Raw genomic sequence first — 23,034 nt, forward strand, 5'->3', positions numbered from 1 at the left:
TACTGAGTTAAAGCTCAGTAATGATGTTACGATTCAGTTGTTTTACAAACACCAGTTGTCTGGAAGTTTTGTCCATGCAGGTCATTATGGAGAAGACATGATGGTCAAACTTATAAATGAGATGGAGAAGAAGGTCGTTGTGGAGAAGACATGATGGTCAAACTTATAAATGAGATGGAGAAGAAGGTCGTTTTGGAGAAGGCATGGTGGTCAAACTTATAAATGAGATGGAGAAGAAGGTCGTTTTGGAGAAGGCATGGTGGTCAAACTTATAAATGAGATGGAGAACAACTATTTAATCAATTCTATCAGCTACAGTCTTTACACGACGAATGTTTTGGGGCTGTTACGGACGAACGTTTCATCCTTTAGGGGTGATGGATGTTGGACTAATAGAACGAAGTTTCCTTGTCAGTAATGTAGTCATACTCAGTTCACTGAAAAGGAAACCCCTTTTTGCAACACAAGAAGAGTGGTCGTACAGTCTAAACTTGACTATTTTCCATTATTTTGTCGATTTACGACATTGGAGTAACCTCGGGAATGGGCTAGGTGTAACCGTTTTCCTTACCTCCGAAACGATGGCTCCTAATATTTAAGTTATTTTACACTTTAACAATAAATAAAGTATTTATGATAATTGTAATAAAACGACCTGACGTATTTATTATTTTATTTCTTGTCCCATCCTTCAAATCCCGATTACGCCACTTCTCCACGGTCACGTGCACTGTACTTTGCCCAATTATCACTACGTTAGGAGTCTCAGGAGTTCATTGTTTAGCTTACAGTGCTGTTCGTTTTAACCACGTGCTAATCAGTCATGAAACTTCACGTGAGGGTGACCAACGACAGAGCAGTCCACAAGTTATAAGTAGATAATTTTGTTTGTTTTGTACTCGTCACTACTGGGTGAAATACTCACTCACAAATACGCCGGATTCCTCTAGAGGGCAGCCTTCACAACTGGTAACCTGCACAGAAACAAGATGTTAGGAGTAACAACTCTAGGCCTAGTCTCCGTGGTTATTTTCTTATGGCTGCTGTAAGTATGGAATATTTTATTTCCCTTTCGAAACGTTAAATCCCAGTCGGATTTCTACGTGGGTATTTTATTACAAGTATTATGAAAATAATATGGCTAAACAGAAAAGCTGGGTAGTGCTGGCTACTGAACTTGAAGAAAAAAAAAGAACCAAACAGGATAAGGATGGAAGTGGACATATCACTTGATCCGGCTAATGATCACATAACAGACTAAGTCGTCTCGACTTTACATGGAGAATAAAATTCCTACATTACTGGCTTCCTCACTTTGTTTATCGAAAGCTTAGTGTTTGAATAGAATCTTAGATTCCATCATTACACCTTTACTTTAGTTAACTTTAGAATACCGCTTTTATGACTACTTTACGATAGAGTAACATTTTACGATTGTAAATTCTGGTTCTATTTGTTTTGATAGTGAGGAAATCAGTAATGTAGAGATTTTATTCTCTATGTAAAGTCGAGACGTTTAGTCTGCTATGTGATAATTAGCTCGATCAAGTGGTTTGGTTCCTTTTTATGAAGTTCAGTAACCAGCCCTACACAGGTTTTTTTATTTCGCGATATTTTGTTTCCTAATACTTGTACGTGGGTTACTAGGTTATAGAGTGTATTCTGAAGTTTAATACATTTTACATAGAATAATAATGAAATATGTAGTCAAAGATCGTGAAGACTGTTTTGTTCTATCAAATGATGATAGTTACTGCTAGAACTAGGTAGGTGCTAGGCCTGTTGATGAAAGATGATGAACGAAAATAAGAAACCTTGGTTTTGGCTGTTCGCCAGATTTCGACTTTGGGACGCCCTGGATATCTGAAAATGGGCATATACACTATATACTATTCCAAGTAGCTATTCATGATGACCTGTAGGGCACTCTCCTATAGTTGGTGTACGTGCTAAACATTTCCTCATACTTCAAGCGTTTAGTCCTAGCCTGACTCCATTTCCTCATACTTCAAACGCTTAGTCCTAGCCTGACTCCATTTCCTCATACTTCAAACGTTTAGTCCTAGCCTGACTCCATTTCCTCATACTTCAAGCGTTTAGTCCTAGCCTGACTCCATTTCCTCATACTTCAAGCGTTTAGTCCTAGCCTGACTCCATTTCCTCATACTTCAAGCGTTTAGTCCTAGCCTGACTCCATTTCCTCATACTTCAAACGTTTAGTCCTAGCCTGACTCATGTAGTTACTTCACCACTTTTGATGCATTCCGGCTCTATTTTTTTTTTTTTGTTGCTTTGTTTTATAAAATGTTATGCAGTGTATTAGGAAAAGTCTTTACATCTTTCTGTTCTTCTCTAGCTGGGCCGAAGGTGACCGAGTGTTTAACATGTTGAGCTGTAGATTGAAAGGGTTGAAAGATTCGCCCTGTTATTCTCTAATCGTGATCCGTTATTTCAAGTTATGAGTGCGTTATAAGAGTTACAGTCAGTCCCATTTCTTGGTTAACAGCTCTTCTGGGCCCGGCATGGCCAGATGGTTAGGGCGCTCGACTCGCAATCTGCGGGTCGTGGGTTCGAATCCCCCGTTCCACAAAACATGCTCGCCCTTTCAGGCATGGGGACGTTATAATGTGACGATCAATACCACTATTCGTTCGTAAAAGAGTAGCTCAAGAGTTGGGTGGTGATGACCGGCTTGTTATGGATTTCGCGCAAAACTACAAGAGAGCTATCTGCTCCAGCCGTCCCTAATTTAGCATCGTAACACTAAAGGGAAGGCAGCTAGTCATCACCACCCAACGCCAACTCTTGGGCTACTCTTTTACCAACGAATAGTGGGATTGATCGTCACACTATAACGCCCCAACGGCTGAAAGGGCGAGCATGTTTGGTGGGACGGGGGATTCGAACCCGCGACCCAAAGATTGCGAGTCGAGCGCCCTAACCAACTGGCCATGCCGGGCCGTTGATTGACTGTATAATCAATTCAAAAGGAAAGTTTGAGTCCTAGACTTAGTAAAAACCCAGTACAATATTACCAAATTATTTTCTTTTAACTTAGATTTTTGTTTCTTGCCAAACATCCTGTTAAAAAACAATCCTAAAGTCTAAAATTGTAAATTGCTGTTGATGGTGGAATTCCATCAGGTACATCTAACGCCCTCTTAAATTCAAAATCCTGACGCGTAATCGGAATTTTATTTTAAACGTATTTATTTTTGCCGTATAAAAATCGGGTGCAATCTGAATTGGAGAGCAATCCAAATACACGGTAGTTTTATCGTGTAGGTGTTTTAATTAACCGGAAAAAAAACAAAAAAAAACAACCGCATATATTATCAGTCACATAAACAGTTCTTTTTATCAAATATTTATCTTAAGAACAATAGTGCTTGCTGGTACTACCACTAGAATTTGTTAAGATAAACAGTAACAGTAAAAGATATGAAGGATCCCGCGCTAGGCATGTGATTTATAAAAGCAACGCCTTCGTGAAATTGCTTGTGAGATAATTTATTGCGCACTTTTTGTGTAGGTGGGCAAAAACGATTTTAAGTGAAAAGAACATATATTTTATAAATGAACTTTTTTCCTTCCCCCCTTAGTTTCATGTTGAATTACTATCTTACTATCATGGCATATTTCTATTCTTACTATTGTATCAATAAAATGACAAATTACACGAGTGTTTTTAAGATTAAAAAAACAAAACAAGAGGGAATCCTCAATAGCCGCGGCACTTGAAATTCTTTTAGGCAGGATTAGAGTAAACTAATCTATGAGACCTTACCTGTTGGCCTTTTTTTTTTTCCTTTTTATTGCCTATATTTTTGTACGCCAGCAATACCAAGCGTGGGGCGCGTATACCCGATTTGGATTTTATTACTCATCAGGATCTCTACCAGCGTACCCCCTAAATTGATTTTCTTTAGCCAGTATTATAGTAAATTGATCTATGAAACTTTGGTCGTGCATCGATCGAAAGGGTTTGACCTCCTGAGTCCAAAACTGTAATTATATCTCAAATCGGCCAAGAAATGACGGAGCTACGAGCTAAAAGTTTGTACTTGAAAAACAAATGACAACAACAACAACAACAAAAACTAACTCGGAGCCATTCTATGAGCCGTTATGCCGCAGCTAAAAATTCCTTGAACTTTGGAGTGAGCATCAACAAGGCGTCTTCCATTTAGGCACTTAAAACTATAACACGCTTTCGTAGATTAACGCTAAAAATCGGGTTTCGATACTCGCGATGGGTACAGCTCAGATAGCCCATTGTGTAGCTATGCGCTTCATAAGAAACTTTGGTATGTAAAAAACAAACTTAAATCTGTTTTTTTGCTCACGGTTATCGTAACAAAGCTAGCTAATCCATAGTGAGCATGTTAAGTTCTGAAATTTGCTGCTTCAAGAGGATTTATTTCTTTATGTGAAAACAAAAAATATAAAAACAGATGTGAATACATGTCATATCATCTTGGTAATTATCATTTTCACGTGAAATTATGTGCGCGTTTTGTTGATCTCTGCCAATAGGTGTAAATATTTTTGGGGCAAACAGACACGTGCAGAAATGAGATAGGTTGTAACTAGTATCACCCTAACTCCAGGAAGGTCAATAATGAATAGGCATAACTGCTGTAAATGAACCAGAAGTAACGTTATTCATTTATATTTTGTGTTATAAAAGCTAAGTTTGTTTTATTTTCGATCAAAGCCAGATTGGCCTATCTGCTGTGGATCCATCGTGGGAAATCGAACCCCGGATTTTAGTTTTGGTAAACTTACCACTGATCCATCGGGGGGACATTATGAAAGCATTCAACCTCGAGCCCAACCCCCATTGGCACAGCGGCAAGTCAGAAACCGCTGAAAAACACACATAAAGATTTCTATCTCTCTCCACTTGAATACACAGAATAAAAACACTTTTCAATTCGAACTTTGACTGTGTTCTTTTCTAAATAAATATTGTGATCGTTCGTAAAACTGTATCCCTTTTCTTGTAAACCAGACTCAGTCAAAGACAGGGAAAAGTCAAACATTGTTTCACGTCACGTTTTCTGTCGAAGTGATATAGACTAAAGGGAAGGTAGATAGTCAACGTACCCACCGCCAACTCTCAGGCTACTGTTTACCGACAAATAATGGGTTTGACCGTAACGTTGTAAAGGCTCCACGATTGAAAGGGCACGAACATTTTGAGAGTCGGGATTCTAGCTCGCGACCCTCAGATTGCGAGTCAAGCGCTCTAGCCACTGATTAGATCGTGTCAGACCATATGTTTGTTAAAAAAGATCATCGTTTGATAGTCACACATTGTTTCTGTTGCTTTATTAAAGTTGATACCAACGTTCGTGTTACTGTTTTTCTAGAAGAAACGAATTTAATATATCTTAGATGGAGAAAGAAACGCATCACCTATCTAGAAGAACTGGAAATTCCTGGACCCAAACCAAACATCTTATTTGGGAACATGTGGGAGATGTACACAAAGGTAAACTTAAAAACGTACATATGAATGTGTGAAACAGGTTTCATAAAATAATTTCTAATAAAATCTAAATCGGACCTTAGCTAATACACAATTTAAACTGCAAGAAAAATTACAGAATTATTCATTCAGGATAACTTACCTGAAGAATAAGTCCTTGGTTCCTCTTAATTAGCTAAGTTTGTCTCGAGACAGATGGCGCTTTAGGTTCTTACAAAAAAACACGATGCCTAAAGTTCGAGTCATGAAAATTATTTTTTTGAACTGGAGAGGAAAGAACGAAATTAAGAAAATTTAGGTTATTATATTATATATAAAGTAATTTAAATTCGATTAATTTTATTATTATTCTATTTATTGGTATAATTAGTTATGTACCTCTTATGCCACTGGTATGATTTTTTGCATTATTTTCTATCCTTTTAGGGACCTCTTTATTGCCTTCAGAAATGGATTGATAAATATGGCAAAGTCTTTGGGTAAGTAGCATCATCACTTTATTAAAATGGAAACCAAAATACAAAAACAAACTGACCGACTTAAGCACTGTACCATCTTTAGACAGCTCGAGGGTGTAGAAAAAGCAGAAAATAGTTTTATCGATGCTTTTCTGGTAAAAGGGTAATATTGAGGTAGATTGATATTCGACAGATAAGTTTAAAACAAAGCTCAGATTATGGAAATGTTACGCAGAGAATAACTAGAATACAGAAATCAAACAGAAAAAGAAATAAGTGGACAAATATACTGCCTCTGTTTCTCGTTACGTCTTCACAGGACAAGGACACCAAGAATAAAGACCAAGAGAAATACTGGATACCCCACTCTTATAGTCGGACGAAAGCCTTAGTACGGTATCCCATAAGTCAACAGTTACATATTTAAACTACTAGTTCATATGTAACTCTAATCAGTGCAAGCAACTTTACAGGTATTTCCTGTTCAAAAAAGCAAACTTTCTAGAAGTCCATACAGAAAATAGTACAAGTTAGCTGTTGGAGTATGTAACCTTTACTTGTGTGAAAGAATTAGCACATGTTTACAATATTTCCAATATTTGAATAAAGGTATAATTTTAAATAACTATGAAAAGGTAAAATTAGTAAATAGTTCGGTTGTAACAGTTGTATATAGTGAGAATAAATATGTTTCGATTTTGACCCCTGACTTCAATATGGCAGCCTCAACTGGACACAGTCGTACTAGCTAATTTCTTTGAACCCTTATAACCTTTTGAGAATTAGAAAATCGTTTTAACCTAGACAACAATACTTTGAGGTCAGGTATTGTTTGAGATAAAAAAACACTTCAAGGTCAATGTCCTTTGAATCCATAGATAACCCTTTGAGCCCAAAAAATCGTTTAATTAACTCTTCATATACTACTTTTACTCCGTAAAGGTTTCAAGTATTCAAGGTCAATGTCCTTTGAATCCATAGATAACCCTTTGAGCCCAAAAAATCGTTTAATTAACTCTTCATATACTACTTTTACTCCGTAAAGGTTTCAAGTAAGACGTTAGAACATATAATTACTATAATCGCACAAAGTTACACAATGGGCTATCTGTTCTATGCCCACCACAGGTATCGAAACCCACTTCTAGCGTTTTAAATCCGCAAATTTACTGTTGTGCTAGAGGGAGGCAATTCGTACAAGTATATTCAGATGAATTTTAACTGTTTTGTTTAGTTAACATTCCCTATAAACAGGATGTAGTTAGCCCTATCCTGCTTTAATCACAACTACAGTGATCATTCAGAGATCAAGCTTCTCGTACCCCCCCCCCCTTATGGCCAATTTATGTAGAGAGGTGGGCCACGGATTTATTGAAGTTAGAATTGCCAAGGAGTTAACCACCCCTAAAATATGTTAATAACAGTGATTTCTGGTGTAGGTAATCTAAGAGTATGGGATACCACAATAGTACTCTTATCTAATAATAAAAAAAGTATGGTATTAACAGGATCTTGTATGTCTTGGTTCAATGAAAATGCTTATTTTTAATTCCTAGTTCAGCAGCCAAAGTTTTTATTAGAATAGAGCAATAAAAGCGGTTCACCATTTAAAGTCTGAACTATGATTCAGTAAGTGAAAACATTATTGACTCATCTGGAATAAATATTTTATTTATTTTTTGTCTCTGTTTCCCTTTATTTACTTTTTATTTTATCTGTGAAATACCACATAACAAAAACGCATCTATATTTTACTTTGGATAATTATTTGTTCTATAAAGTTTGTCACCATCAGGTATATAAGCTTTTGAGAAACATTGTGCACTTGTAATAACGTTTCTTTCACTACCAGTTCAAATCGTCTCCAAAACATATTTTCCAAAAAGTGGATTCCATGTTTTCCTTTTAGATCTTACTTCAGGTAATACATATTCTCCATGTTTTCTATTTTATTTTCTGGTAATACTTAATTCAATTATTTTATGTTTATTATATTTTTTATTTCAGGTACTACCTAGGTATGAGGCCAGTTATCTGTATAGCCGATCCTGATTTGTTGAAAAACATTCAAATAAAGGACTTTCAGAATTTTATCAACAGGCCGGTAGGTGGACATCTTATTACATATGTGATATGCAGATGTCCTCTGCGTTTTCTATCTTCTTATTTTAACATAGGAAATTTTAAAAGTTGTCTCCTCTGATAGGAGTATGTGCAGTTTTCAAATAACACGTGGTCGAGAAAGTTGTTAAGATGATTATGTTATTGTTACCTTTCTTCTTTATTATTATTTTTGAGATAATGCTGGGTGTGCCCATGGGATGTATGGCTGTAAAGATGCATTAAAATCGAAAGCCTAATAGTAGGTTAGGTGTTGCCTGGACGTTACGATCTTCCTTATGCTTGAAAGTGGATGACCATTCACGTGGTTAGCGTTAGTTGCTCTTGGCAAGTTTGACGTTAGCGATTCTATTAAGTAACATGATATTTTGTCAGAGTAAATGAGTTTGGATATAAGTCTTGAGGTAGTAGAGCCAGCCCGATCAATCTACAAGTTCAATAAAATGTAAAGGGCTAAAGAACATTATCCATCTTCCATAAGGCGAAGCACACACACACACACAGTTTCTTTGTGTTGCAAGAATAAAGATTGTTTTCATTATGTATTACATATCATGCCTAGTCCTTTTATTTCTTTCCAAAGATTAAATATTACGTTGAAATCTATCTTGCCAAATCCTCCATCTTGTAGTGGACCTATCTTATTCACTTTTAAGTGAAATTAATATTAGGTAAAAATATCATATTAATAACGTAATTATATCTTTATCATTAACTGTGTAGAGAAAATATTTCCTGTTCTGATGTAAATGTATGCGAGCCTGTTATTGTAGGAAGATTAATATGTATTTATAAAAATATGTACGTATTGTGACCTGCTGAGCAGGATGATGGACTCTCAAACTGCGGAGTCGAGGGATCGAAACGTGGAGTAGGTTATAGTGTGACTGTAAATCCCAATATTCGCTGGGAAAGAGTAGCCCAAGAGTTAGTGGCAGTTGGTGTTGACTAGCTTCTAGTCTATCACTTTAGAATCAGGGAAGGCTAGTGTAGAATATTTCCCTCAAGTAGCTTTGCACGAAGTTAAGCAAACAAACATTTATATATTATTATATGTCATATTTGTATGAGCAGTTCAATCTGGGAGTATGTTATATAAATTTCTTACATTATATTTATGACGTATTTTAGCACGTAAATGTTTGTGTATATTTTCACCTATTTGCAAACATTTGTTTCAACTGTGATTATGTAGGAATTTTATTATTATATGGAATTATATAGTAATGTCACTGTCTGGAATTCTCTGAACGCTTAGGAGTATGTAGAAATATTATTGTTTTCTGGGATTGTGTCGAAATATTATTATCTGGGATTGTGTGGAAATATTATTATCTGGGATTGTGTAGAAATATTATTGTTTTCTGGGATTGTGTCGAAATATTATTATCTGGGATTGTGTGGAAATATTATTATCTGGGATTGTGTAGAAATATTATTATCAGGGATTGTGTAGAAATATTATTATCTGGGATTGTGTAGAAACATTATTGTTGTCTGGGATTGTGTCGAAATATTATTAGCTGGGATTGTGTAGAAATATTATTATCTAGGGTTGTGTAGAAATATTATTATCTGGGATTATGTAGAAATATTATTAATTGTGTAGAAATCTTATTATTATTTTTTAAATATTATTACCTGGGATTGTGTAGAATTACTCTTATCTGGAACTGTCTGAAAATATTACTATCTGGAACTGTCTGAAAATATTATTATCTGGGACTGTATAGGAATATTACTATCTGAGATTGTTTAGAAATATTCTTATCTGGGATGTTTTAGAAATATTATTATCTGGATTGTATAGAAATATTATTATCTGGAATTGTATAGAAATGTTATTATCTAGAATTGTGTATGAAATGTTATTATCTGGAATTGTGTAGAAATATTATTATCTGGAATTGTATAGAAATATTATTATCTGGAATTGTGTAGAAATATTATCTGAATTGTTATTGAAATACTAGTCTCAGAGATTTTATTGAAATACTAGTCTCAGAGATTTTATTAAAATACTAGTCTCAGAGATTTTATTGAAATACTAGTCTCAGAGATTGTATTTAAATACTAGTCTCAGGGATTTTATTGAAATACTAGTCTCAGAGATTGTATTGAAATACTACTATCCGAGATTGTGTTGAAATGTTATTATCTGGGATTGTATAGAGATATTATTATTTGAAATTGCATAGAAATATTATCATCTAGGATTGCTATTATCCTTCAACCAACCTTCAATCCAAACAACAGTTTGATAGAATGGAAGAAAACACAAACCAATCAGAGGGAAAATATATAATGATGTGCTTCTGAAGTTATATCGAGGTCTCTCAGAGGTCCCCTGAATCCCAGTTTGGGATCGAGGTCTCTCAGATGTCCCCCTGAATCCCAGTTTGGGATCGAGGTCTCTCAGAGGTCCCCTGAATCCCAGTTTGGGAAACAGTATTATATATATATCGTACAAAGCTGTAGGAAGCTTAACGAACGGTGATATAATTACACTTCCATCATTCGTTACTACTTTCAAATGTTTAAAACAATATGTTCTTATCAATTATTATTAACAAACTTTCGTGTTATCTAGGGGTTGTTTCAAGCCCAACCTAAGCCAGGAAACAAAATGTCGCATGCATTAACCCACGTTCAAGGTCATCGCTGGAAAGAAATCAGAAGTGTGTTAACGCCTTCGTTTACAACAGGAAAATTAAAAACAGTAAGGCATAAAAATCATTAATTAATTAGTCAGTTTTCATTTCTAAAAATTACATCTTAATTTCTTTTAAGGTACTTTAGTTTCTGTGTTTTTATTCACTAATGGTAGGTTATGCTTTACCCTTCCCACTAATATGACATCATTAATTAAAGGATTATAACCATTAGATAAATTAGTTTGCCTGTAGGGGGAACTTTAAGTTGGGAATTTTCTGAGATCAGTGATTTGGACGTAAATAAACTGAGAGGATAAATGCGAAATAATCACGTGTACAGAAAGCATGGCAAGGAAAAGACTTAACATAAACATTTACTGAAAGATAGCTTGCTTATCGCTGAAAGAATCGCGTGCTTAAATTTAGTTAGAAACGAGTTCATTAAACACTTTGTGAAGTATGCCATCATTAAAACTGTAATAAGAGTAAGAATATCTCGTCAGACGCCAATTTCAGCCCTGTTCGTTTAACTTCCACCAGATGTCATCAATAATGAATTACGCTATACAAGAACTTCTCACCAATATCGAGAAAAAGTCTCAAGAAGGGAAGCCTTTCGACGTGTACAAGTTATATCAGAGTTTGACTATGGATGTGATCGGGAGGTGTGCTTTGGGGATACAGACAGACGTCCAGAAGAGTCCTGAAGAACACGAGCTCGTTAAAAACTCTAGAGTGATTTTCTCTCGTGAATTCCATTCTTGGTTGACGGTTATGATGGGTAAGTGAGACATCTAGAAACAAAAGGAAAATATAAAAAATACATTTATGTACACACACAGTCTTTAATAACCAAAATTCGATAATAAAAACGTATTTGCATTATAATACGCAACGTATGCTTATTGTTCCGAAAGAGCAAGTTTAAAATAATATATTTATAGATATATAAAGATTTGTTTCTATCAAAGTGTAAAAGTGTGCATTTTGCTAAGTTGTTTTGGTTATAAAAGTAGACTATCAATGACTTTTGATCAAAGCAAGCTATCTACGTAGATCAGAACTAATCCCACTGAATAATGTAGTAATTTTTATATGCCGTTCTAACTAAGATAATGATTGTTTGTTTGTTTTGAATTTCGCGCAAAGCTACACGAGGGCTACCTGCGCTAGACGTCCCTAATTTAGCAGAGGGAAGGCAGCTAGTGATCACCACCCACGGCCAATTCTTGGGCTACTCTTTTGCCAACGAATAGTGGGATTGACTGTTACGTTATAACGCCCCCACGGCTGAAAGGGCGAACATGTATGGTGTGAAAGGGATTCGAACACGCGACCTCCAGATTGCGAGTCGAGCGCCCCCTAACCACCTGGCCATGCCGGGCCAACTAAGAGAATGCTTTCTAAAAAAACAAAGGATTAAAATGCATTGGTTCATCAATTACGTACACTCGCTGTCGTTTATATTTTCGGTCGTAATCCCAACAGTATCTCACCAGAGCTTAGGAGACATAGGTTAATCCTAAATCCGTTTATAAACATCTCACTGCGATTAATATGCTTTGTTTTGTTGTAAATAAATTTTGCTCCCCAGTGGCACAGCGGTATATCTGCGGACTCACAACGCTAGAAACCGGGTTTCGATTCCCGTGATGGGCAGAGCACAGATAGCCCATTGCACAGCTTTATGCTTAATTCCAAACAAACAATTTAAAGATATTTACTCTTCGGGAGAGAGATTATTATTTTGTGATGATATATTTACTACTATATTGATTAAATTATTCTTTAGTCTCCTTCCCGGAAATTGAGACAATAATGACCAAGTTGGGTCAAATGAGTTTTAAGTTCCGCAATAAAGGAGTCAACCCAGTCTTTCGTCTAATGAGCATGTGTAGCCAAGTAATTCAATCCAGAAAAGCGGACAACTCGGTAAGTTCTTCCAGATATTTTTTGTTTTGTTTTTAGTTTTTAAAATAATTATTGTGATTTTTGTTTTTTATTGATTCTGGATTGATCAAATGAATATTGAACCTGTGTTAATACTAGTATTGTTGTAAAAAGGCTTATCGTTGGGCGGGTCCTTTCAGATTATTTGGTAAAAATAATCCCATGTACAATTCACGTTAAAATAACGAATTATTTCATTTTTTTCAATAACATTTGGTATAGGTTAGGTTAACAAGTAAGCCTAATTTCGCAAAGGAACTTTTCAACAAAAATACAAAACTAATGTTACGTCCAACTCACAAATAAACTTACTTACACAATTTCCTCGCTAATCGATTGATAACAATCACTCTGACTGGCTAACTTAGTAACTGAATCACAGACACAGTAACTCACTAGCTGACACTGAACTGAATCACTCACTGGTTAATCATTAATTTACTGCGTCTGGTACTTATATATGATCTAGGTTTCTCTGTAATGTAAGACATTTCAAAATTTTTGTTTGCCTGTTTGCTTTGTTGAAATTCATGCAAGACTAATCGAGGGATATCTGTGATAGCCATCCCTAATATAAAAATGATACACTAGAGGGAAAGCAGCTAGTCAACACCACACTATACCAACTCGTGGGTTACTCTTTACCAACGAAAAGTGGGATTGAGCTGAGCATCACGTTATAACACCCCCCCCCCCCACGACAGAAAGAACGGGTATGTTTAATGACGGGAGTCTGAGATTTGAACCTGTGACCCGCAGGTTACAACTCGAACACTCTAACCACCGGATCATGGCAAGCCATTTCCAGATTCTACCAAAGCCTTAACTTTCATGAATTTTTCTAGATAATGGATCATCGTGATTTCATGAGGAGCTCCCTCAATCAATCAAATATCTAGATCAAATATTAAAAATATAGCTTACAACACTGCCACCTTCTTGGACTGTGAAGTCTCTTGAACAATCCTAATACAGAAATAAAACAATACTCTTTAGTGATTTTCTTTTACAAGCATTGATATACAGATGGAATGACCTCTTGTCACTTATAATCACTTGCTGTCCTATGACTGTGGGAAGTTCTCCTTAGGTCAAGCAAATCCACTGGTGGCTCTATTTTTGGTTATCCCTGGGAAGTAGTGTCGACAGGAACTGTGGGATCTTCAGTAAGTTGACTTTCCACTGGCAGATTCTTCTTTGAAATTACCCAGTTGACCAATGACTCACCTATTAATTTTATCATTAGCTGATTTATGTCTTCCCTGGGTAAAATCAGGTATGATACCAATAGTCTCTTTACAAATTCTGTGTCAGATTCTGTTAAGTGACTATCCTATGAATGTGAATACAGAAGGTACAATGAATCTAAGTCTATGGGCTGTATGGAGCAATTGCTTCCCACGAGGGATTTTCTGCACTATTCCTCATCCATTGAGTAATTGGTACCAAAATTGTATTTTTTGACTGGGCATCTTTCAGTTGAGTATTGGACTGCATTAGTTCTTCATCATCACTTGTGGATATCTCATCTTAGAGTATAATCTATTGTACTTTAAGTTGGTTGTCTTTAATATTTTGCACTTCCCTCTTTCAATGGCGTTTATACATGGTCTTTGGGGTATGAATCAGCATTTTCATGGTTCCATCCAGAGTGATGCACATCTATTAAAATTATACTCCTAAATTTCTAGAGCCATCTTGCTATCTGACCTTTTCAAGTGCACAAATTTACCATCCATTTCAATGTTGCATTGCCTAGGGTGTAAACTTTAGTCCATACAGATAACTTTGAAAATGGCTTAGGGCTCAAGCAACACTTGGTAGCTCTTTTCATGTTCTATAATACCTTCTTTCTGTAGCACTCATTGTCCTGCTATAGTAGGCAATCATATGTTCTTTTCAGTGATAACACTATTCCCATTGTAAAATCACTGCGTCTGTTTCTAAAATGAGTGAATCTTCAAGAGTTGACTGTGCTAATGTAAGAGTAATGATTAAATCTTCTTTAAGTTTTTGAATCCTTATTCACAATCAGCAGTCCAACAAAACCTAATTGTTTTTTCAAGTAATTTGTGTAAAGGACGAGCTATGTTAGGGAATTAGTCTACAAAATGATGATAGTAAGAGAACAGTCAAAGAAATATTTTTACCCCATGCACATTTTTTGGTGTTGGCCAATCCCAGACCGATTCCATTTTAGATGGGACTGTATGGTCTTCCTCTCTCTCTTAACAATATATTCCAGAAAACTCATCTGTTGACATAACAATTCACACTTCTTCAGATTCAGCTCAATTAAAGTCCCTTTTCCTCAACCTTTCCAGGTCTTTTTCGCCCATCATAAACATTATCAAAAGTCTTCTCCTGTTTTATTATGTTATCCATGAAGATGAGTATGACGTTCTATGGTAGTTCAGAGAGAGAGTACATTCCATTAGTCATTGAAACGTAACAGGTAGATTACATAATCCAAACCGCAGCACAACAAACTGCCACAATTCATTTCCTGCAGTAAAGGCTGTCACTCCTATACTTGCTTCATTGACTTGTACTTGCCAATATCCACACTTCAGATCCAATGTTAAAAATCATTTTGATCCACATAAGACATCCCTCTTTCTGATTTCATTTACCTTCCGGTGGTCCCCATAACCTTGTGGATCCAGTAGGTGATGCACAAGGACTAGTACTTGGTTTTAATACTCCTTGTTACTTCCTGGCTTTTGTTGCTTTGAAATCCTTATTCTGTTTTAAAATGCGAATTATATATATCTAACCGAATATTGGAGATGCATCTCCAGTATCAATCATATGAAATGCTTGTTTCGACTCTCAGCTAGAAGATCGCTTATTGTTGTTACATCTGTTCCTTTTAAATAAGCAACAACATTAAAAACTTGTTCTTCAGTATTTCACTCGTTCGATCTGGAAATTATTTCAAACTGAGCCTGATATGCCTCCCATGGTACCTATCGCGAACGGGTAACATTGTTGATTTGGCCAGATAAATTCTTGAACTAGGTTTGATAGTAACATAGCTGGGGTAGTCCAGGATAGTCAAGCAATCACAGATGGCGCTGAAGTAGTGGTAACAACTACAGACTAAATAGGTGCACCAATCCCATATTTTATAATAAATGATACTTTAAGTTGAGATTCTTGGGCGGATGAGAGAAAGGATGTAGCTGGTTTGATCTTTGCATACATTAATTTATTTTCCAAATGTTTTATTCTGTCACTGATGTAGAAGCGACGCCCAGACCTGCTCCAGTTAATGATCGATTCTCAAAATAAAAAAGTCGACATGGGGAAAATAACTGCAGACCAACTTACCGCTGGAGACGAAGCTGATAAATATGACGAGAAAGCACAGGGAACTGAAAATGGTGACATTAAACGTTTGTAAATGTTTTATTATAGAAAGTTATAAAACACGACTTTTACTTGGTTATTAAAAAAATGCTTTTATATTGCACGACTAAATACGTAAAATTTAACAGAGTTAATAAAAGTAGAAATATTTATAAATTTTCTTGTATCTATAAATTAAGATAAAAAAGATTCTTTAAAGGAAACCAGACGAAACAATAACAACAAATTTTAGTGGTCCGAATACTTTAAAAGTGCCAAAAATGCCCTTAAATTTAACCTCACATATATATATATATAGTTTGTTAATCTCTAAGTTCTAAAGGGATGTATTTCCTTTATTATAATTTCGAATATGAACTTTCTGTTTGAGAGTTTTAAAATTCAATAATATTATTTTCAAAAAACACTAATATTCGACTGAGGTCCACCTATCCACACAATGGTAGTAATTAATATATAAATTGAATGTACTTTCACAAAAAAGTTATTTGTACTAGTAATATATAAAAGTTAGTATTTGCTATTTTCAATATAAACAGTATCTTTTGTTTATTCATAAAAACCTGCCCTTTCTCAACACCGACTCAAGCAATCCGTCAGGAAAAAATATCAGTAACAGATAAGTTATTTGACAATAAATATCACATTATTCTAGAAGAAACGCCTATTTACATAGTTATTTGAAGAACATGTATCATAAATGCTACAAAATTATTTTTCTCGAGTTTTCAATGGATTTGCTGAATAAAATATAAATGTTTATTTCTTCCAATATCCAAATTTTACTAATTTCAGCGAAATAATATATCAGTAGGAACTTATTTCAACCACAAATTAATACGCTTTGTTTTAACAGATTCTCTAATGACCAGGGGTGTATTAAGGTTTACTGGCGCTTTAGGCTTATAATTTTTAGATGTGCTCCTTCCTTCTCAAATGACTCACCAGGAATATTATTCACCAACGTGAGAACAACAATAAATTAAATGCAATGAAATGGGTGAAAATTTGCTTTATCATAAGTTTAAATTTTGTAAAATACAGCAACTAACAAAATTGAATTTATTATTTTTTGTTTGTTTTCTCTAAGATGCTCTCCTCAAATTGTTGTTAGCCAGTTTTTATTCGTTATCATTTTTATTACTTTAACATTATATACTAAATTTTTATACTGTAGTATTCATTTTTTTTTCAGCTTCTGAGTCAAATAAGGCCACCACCAAGACCCGGGGGTTGTCAGACACTGAAATAGAAGCAAATGCTTTTATAGCTCTACTGGCAGGGTAGGAAACATATGCACTCAAACTTAAATATCTTAAACCAGAGGCGTCGCTGGGTGCTAAAAAGATTCGGGGCTCGGACCCATAGGCGCGGAAATTTTCGGCGTTTTAATATGATATTGATTATGGTCTTCTATCCTTAGTTTTCAAGACACTAACTGGGGATTCGGGGCACTGTCAAATAGAATCGGGGGCACGAGCCCCGTGTGCCAGTGCCTAGCGACGCCTCTAAAACTGCACCACGTCAGTTATTTGTGATTTTTTTTTTAAAGAAGATCTTGAGATAATTGTATACGAATATTTCTCGAGGTACATCAAACTAGTGAAATAATAACAATAATGATTACTGCAGTTATAGTTATTTATAAAAACAACTCATTTGGTTTAAATATAAGACATAAATTCTGGTCTTTGAAAATTTTTGTAAATTAATAAAAAAAATTGTAGCTATGGTTTTATTATAATTTATGCTTAGATAATTCAGTTTCAGTTTATTTCAATGTTTTTTGTTGTAGTTTTTTGTTTATATTTATCGTATTAAGTGTTTATTTCTGTTTACTTCATTGTGAATTTTTAATATAAATTGTTTTCACTACGCCTCAGATACGAGACGACAAGTACAGCGCTTGGTTTCACCACACACCTGCTTGTAAAACATCCTGAAGTGCAGGAGAAAATACGGCAAGAAGTAGATCAACTAATGGCTGAAGAAGTATGTAGAAATAATTGTTTATCTTTTTTTGTCATTTACTTTTAATAAAGTGGTGCGAAAGTTAATATGCTCAAATTTGTACGTCGTTAGCACATGTATTACGACACACAATTTTTCGAAGCCGACAAATTTTGTTTTATTCGAACCCAAATGTAGTCGACTTGTTTCTCCTCAATAAAAAAAGTAACCTCTAAATCAATGTCTACAAATTATAAAACAGACTACAAATAATTAACATCAAACCATTGGTTGAAAATAAGTGGTAAAACGAAAGTTTTGTGTAAGTTCTTGTTTTGATTAGATATTTTTAACTAATGAGATAATACGTTTCGGAAAGTTATTGTCATCAAATATTCATTCTCAATATCTTTTCAGTTAGAAAATATAATGATACTAATATGTGAAACTTTATTTGTATTTATTTTTACTCAGATTGTATTTAACACATATCTGCCCCACCGGTGGGTCACAGACAATTATGTTTCAAAGCCAATTTTTTCTTGCAGCATATGAGTTTGGGACACTATGGCTGCTCCTCGACATCTTTTGGATGTTTAATTTTACTTATACATAATTTATTAATACTACTGGTGGCAGCGAACGTGTTAACAATGAAACATCATTTTTATCTTGATTCAATCTTTGAAATAGTAAATTAAATTTTGTATTTTCTCATAACACACATTCTTTACAGCACGATGTTTTAAATATTTTAATGTTAAAACTGCTTTACCCTAAACGTTAAAAATACAAGTTTCACTCCACAGGGAGAGACACTTGACTACGCAAAGGTTCATAAGCTGCAGTATTTGGACCAGGTTCTGTCCGAAAGTCTACGGTTTTATCCTCCAATCTACCTGTAAGTATCTTAGTCTGCAAAAGACAAATAGAAGAAGAAACAAAAAGCGATTTAAATCTAATAAATTGCAGTTTTTATTTTGTTTTATTTTATGACAAAACTTGCAGTCAGTTTTATTGTTCTTAAGTTTAATCGACTTGAGTAAATTCTGTGCATGGTTTATCTTTTTTAGGACTTAAATTTAAATCAGTTATAAATATAAATAGACCAATGTTTTTGTTTTCCATATTAATTAAAATGCTACTCTAAATATGGATAAAAATACGACATTATTAAATTAAACTAAATTATACACTTTCCTAATTCTTGAAAATCTCTAAGGGATTGGATTAAGAACATAGTGTTAAAAATATAATAGGCCTAACATAATATCTTATTACAAGTATACTTAATTATAACTATTTCTTGAAGTAATGATAATTTATGCAAGAAAACGTCATTGTAGACAACGACAAATATATATATATCATATAACTTACAGCTAGCTTTAATGTTTTCAACAGTTAGTAGGATTTTTTCGTTTCCTAATGTTGATTTGGTTATTAAGTTTTGTCAACCGACAAGCAAGCAAGGATATCCAGTACGGATCTCTTCGTATCCCGAAGGGGATGACAGTTCAAGTGCCTGTGTATCATCTTCATCATGATCCAAATCTGTGGCCAAATCCAGAAAAGTTCGATCCAGACAGGTATATATATATATATTATTATTATTATAATTTTTCTCAATAAGTTTTAATCATAAATTATAAATTCTGGTATTAATTATATTTTGAACGCTTAAGATACGAGTGGTAACATAAAAAGTTGGTAGATAAAGAATTACAGCAACGGTTCTTGTCTAAGACCTTTAGTTCTGTCTGTTTTCGCGGTTTTAATAGCCTTTGTTTTCGTTTTACAGTTTTCGTAATTTTCAGTATCAATTATTGTAATAGTAATTTACATCATTATTATCTTGTATTATTAACTTTAAGTTTGCTTAACTTAGGTTTTCTCCACAAAATCGCCAGAAAAATAATCCTCTTGCTTGGCAACCGTTCGGACAAGGTCCCCGAAACTGTATTGGGATGAGATTCGCCCAAATGGAAGCCAAATTGGCTTTAGCTCAAATTCTACATAAATACCGCTTGGAACCAAATGAAATGACAGAAAAGGTAAAGCATATCATCAGAAAGATATATTTATGTTTGTGATAATTTTCTCTAAGCCTTATCATACCATTACTGAAATGAAATTCACTCAAATTAAAGCGAAGATGACTTTTAGATTAGGTTTTAGATAAATGCCTCTTAGAATCCAATGAAAAGGCCGAACGTTATTTGAAAGTCATTTGTCCCTTAATTCTATATCATTACAAAGACGTATTTAACGTAAACGTAAGGGCCAAAAAGTACAGGATTGGGTAAAAATTACTATACAGTTGATACTCAAGAAAATATTACGAAGACAACTGAAACCCATTTAATTATAGTTTGCTTCAGAGTAAGACGTTAGAAATTAAACTATGTTCTACAAGAAATAACTGTATAATAACTTTTACTCCACCCTGTATAAAATTAGCTTTCAAGGGCTATCTGTAACATGTCAAGAAGTATATATAATATTAGAACAGTCTGCCCACTTTATTAGGATCACCGCCTATCATCAGGTTGAATCAAACTTTTGGTACACGGATTCGGTATGGCACAGACTCTACAAAATGCCGGAAGTTCCAAAAGCAACCCAGTTGTAAAAGGATATTACAGAGAAATAAGTTTGAAAGTGCGATATTCATGATCATTGCAAAGTTCCTCAATTGGACCGAATCTGGTGTTTGCACTAGTTATAGAAGACAGCAGATGTCAAGACCACCATGCTCTTCAAAACATTTGTTGGAAAAGAGAAGCCCCATGGATTGTTGAAGTATTACATTGGAAGGCTCCTCTGAATGTCAATCACTCTTCTAAAGAAATATATGAACTTTTCTTATCCTTAGAGAATATCCCCAGACTATTACAGCACCTCCACTAAATAGCATCATTTTAACAAAGCAAATAGGATGACCAGTTTCATGGTTTTTCCCATACTTTAACCGTATAACCAGTACTAAAAATTAGTGTAAAACGTTTCACAGTGTCACAAGTCACCATTCTACGCTCAGTTAAAGTCATGTTTTTGAACTTTTCCTGTGTGCATTTGAGATGAGTGTTCAGATTCGGTTATTAAGTGCCATTTCTTGTAAGGTCCTTCGCATGATATGATTGAAGATAGTTATGGAACTTAACTGGAACAAGAGCCCGATAAACTTAAGAATTGCCGACAAGGGGGATAAATGCGAGGGCCCATCATTTGTAGTTACCCCCACTTCTCGCTCATCAGCGACTGGTAACCACAGTTTTGTCTCTTTGAAGATATCTTTCGTATCGATTGCTTTTTTTGACGAACTCGGATGATAGGAGAATTTATCTAATCGTCATAGAAATGGTCTTCATTAAAAAATATTCCTGCTAAACGAGTGCCCACAGTCATGTTCTTCTTCACATCCTTGCTCTTTCCTGTAGTTTGGAAAACTTTAATATTACTTTATTTGTGTATAAATAAGAATCGTTTGTTTGTTGGCTTTCCTGCAAAGCTGCATGAGGCTATCTGTACTAGCCGTCTCTAATTTTGAAGTGAAATACGAGAGGGAAGGCAGCTAGTCATCACCATCTACTACCAACTTTTATCAGGTCGAACAGTGTGGTTCAATCGTTACTAAAAGAACAAACTCTTTTTTTTTAAGATAATGGGACGCGAACCACTGAACTTTAGCTGTATAGACCGACACTTTCCTTATTATTATTATATTCAATTAAACACCAGAGATATTACACGAGCACTCTCTTTTAAATATGTCACATTTTGTCCAAGTATATGTGTAGGAAGTTCTGATAGGGCCAGTCAGTATACAGTAAAATAGTGGTAGCGTTTGCTTATTTGTGGGGAGAAAATGTCCCTCGTATTGTCACATCGAAGTGCTGTTACTATACTGTAATTAATAGCCTATCACCCGTGTTTTTTATTTCCTTAGATAAACTCATCTTTAAGGTATGGTACTGTTTTTATTATATTTTCGATATTATTACCGAGGTATTTATTTATTGCAAAATTGAAACTTGATAGTGAGTTTGGTATTACTGTAACATTATTCAATGCCCAGTAGAAACTTGATAATCGCAGCGCCACATTACGGCTTCAATAATCCTTTAGTGTGAATATACATTCTTCAAAGAACTTATTACAGGGTCGCATTAAACTCTAATGGTTTGATATATTTTCTTGCAGGAACTGACTATTACAGTACGCCCGGCTACACTTACCCCAGGTAAAGGTGTATATGCAAGATTTGTCCCCCGAAATTGACAGCAGTTGTTTTTGGTGGATTGGATATTGCCTGCACTAACTTAACCTACCGAATAATAATGGAGTAACAAAATACAAATTTAAAAATACAATTTTTTAAATTTAGTATAAACACTGTAAATCAGAAAAATGATAAAAAAAAACTTTCCGAGAAGTTAAAGTTGATTTTTATTCTGAGGGAATATTTTGTTGATTTAAAAAAAATGCCCTTTAAAAATCTTGTCTCGTAAATAAAATTTATGTAAATTAACTCCCTTCCCACGAAAACTTTCCACTCTTGGGTTTGTATACAACTGAGATGAAATATCTCACCCATGGGTTTAAAGCTAAATGAACTATGTCTTGGAAATTCGAAGTAAATCATCTCTTACGATGATATGTGGTTCTTAATAATACGTTAAATTTTAGACCCATTTGTCACATTGACATGGAAATCGAGATTAATACTTTAGGCGTAGGTGTTATTATGATACAAATGTTATATCACTTACACATATCCGTCATTGTGATATAGCCTAATGGATTTTAGGCCTACGTGAAGAACTTACGGACTAAACGAATTTTTACGTTATGTATACAAAAAAATCTTTATTTGAATAAAATATGTTATGTCTTTGGTAATTATCTTCACCTTTTAAACTTCCACTCAAGATAATTTTAAACTCAAATTTCCACAAACCTACGATACAATATAAATTAATCAAATATAATTTACGTCAGTTCAACTTTTTTTTTCTTAAGAAAAAAAAACAAA

The 23,034-nt window shown here is 34.6% G+C and overlaps 1 protein-coding gene across 2 annotated transcripts; it reads left to right on the top strand.

The window, feature by feature from the left end:
• Positions 1–834: 834 nt before the first annotated feature.
• LOC106472169 (cytochrome P450 3A29-like) lies at positions 835–22,434 on the top strand. Of its 2 annotated transcripts, none has more exons than XM_022400775.1 (14): positions 835–1,045; positions 5,401–5,497; positions 5,921–5,973; positions 7,960–8,056; positions 10,664–10,792; positions 11,268–11,508; positions 12,520–12,659; positions 15,925–16,063; positions 17,245–17,332; positions 17,933–18,041; positions 18,809–18,900; positions 19,448–19,588; positions 19,888–20,053; positions 22,203–22,434. In XM_022400775.1, exons 1-14 carry the CDS (start codon positions 990–992, stop codon positions 22,278–22,280), a joined length of 1,626 nt encoding a protein of 541 aa, XP_022256483.1. In that variant the 5' UTR covers positions 835–989; the 3' UTR covers positions 22,281–22,434. The 2 variants fall into 2 exon arrangements, with proteins under 2 accessions (XP_022256483.1, XP_022256482.1); XM_022400774.1 differs by having other exon boundaries at positions 836–1,045; positions 15,925–16,075.
• The last annotated feature ends 600 nt before the right edge of the window (positions 22,435–23,034 follow it).

Source organism: Limulus polyphemus, unplaced genomic scaffold (assembly GCF_000517525.1).
Source record: "Limulus polyphemus unplaced genomic scaffold, Limulus_polyphemus-2.1.2 Scaffold5134, whole genome shotgun sequence".
Classification (NCBI taxonomy): Eukaryota; Metazoa; Arthropoda; class Merostomata; order Xiphosura; family Limulidae; genus Limulus; species Limulus polyphemus.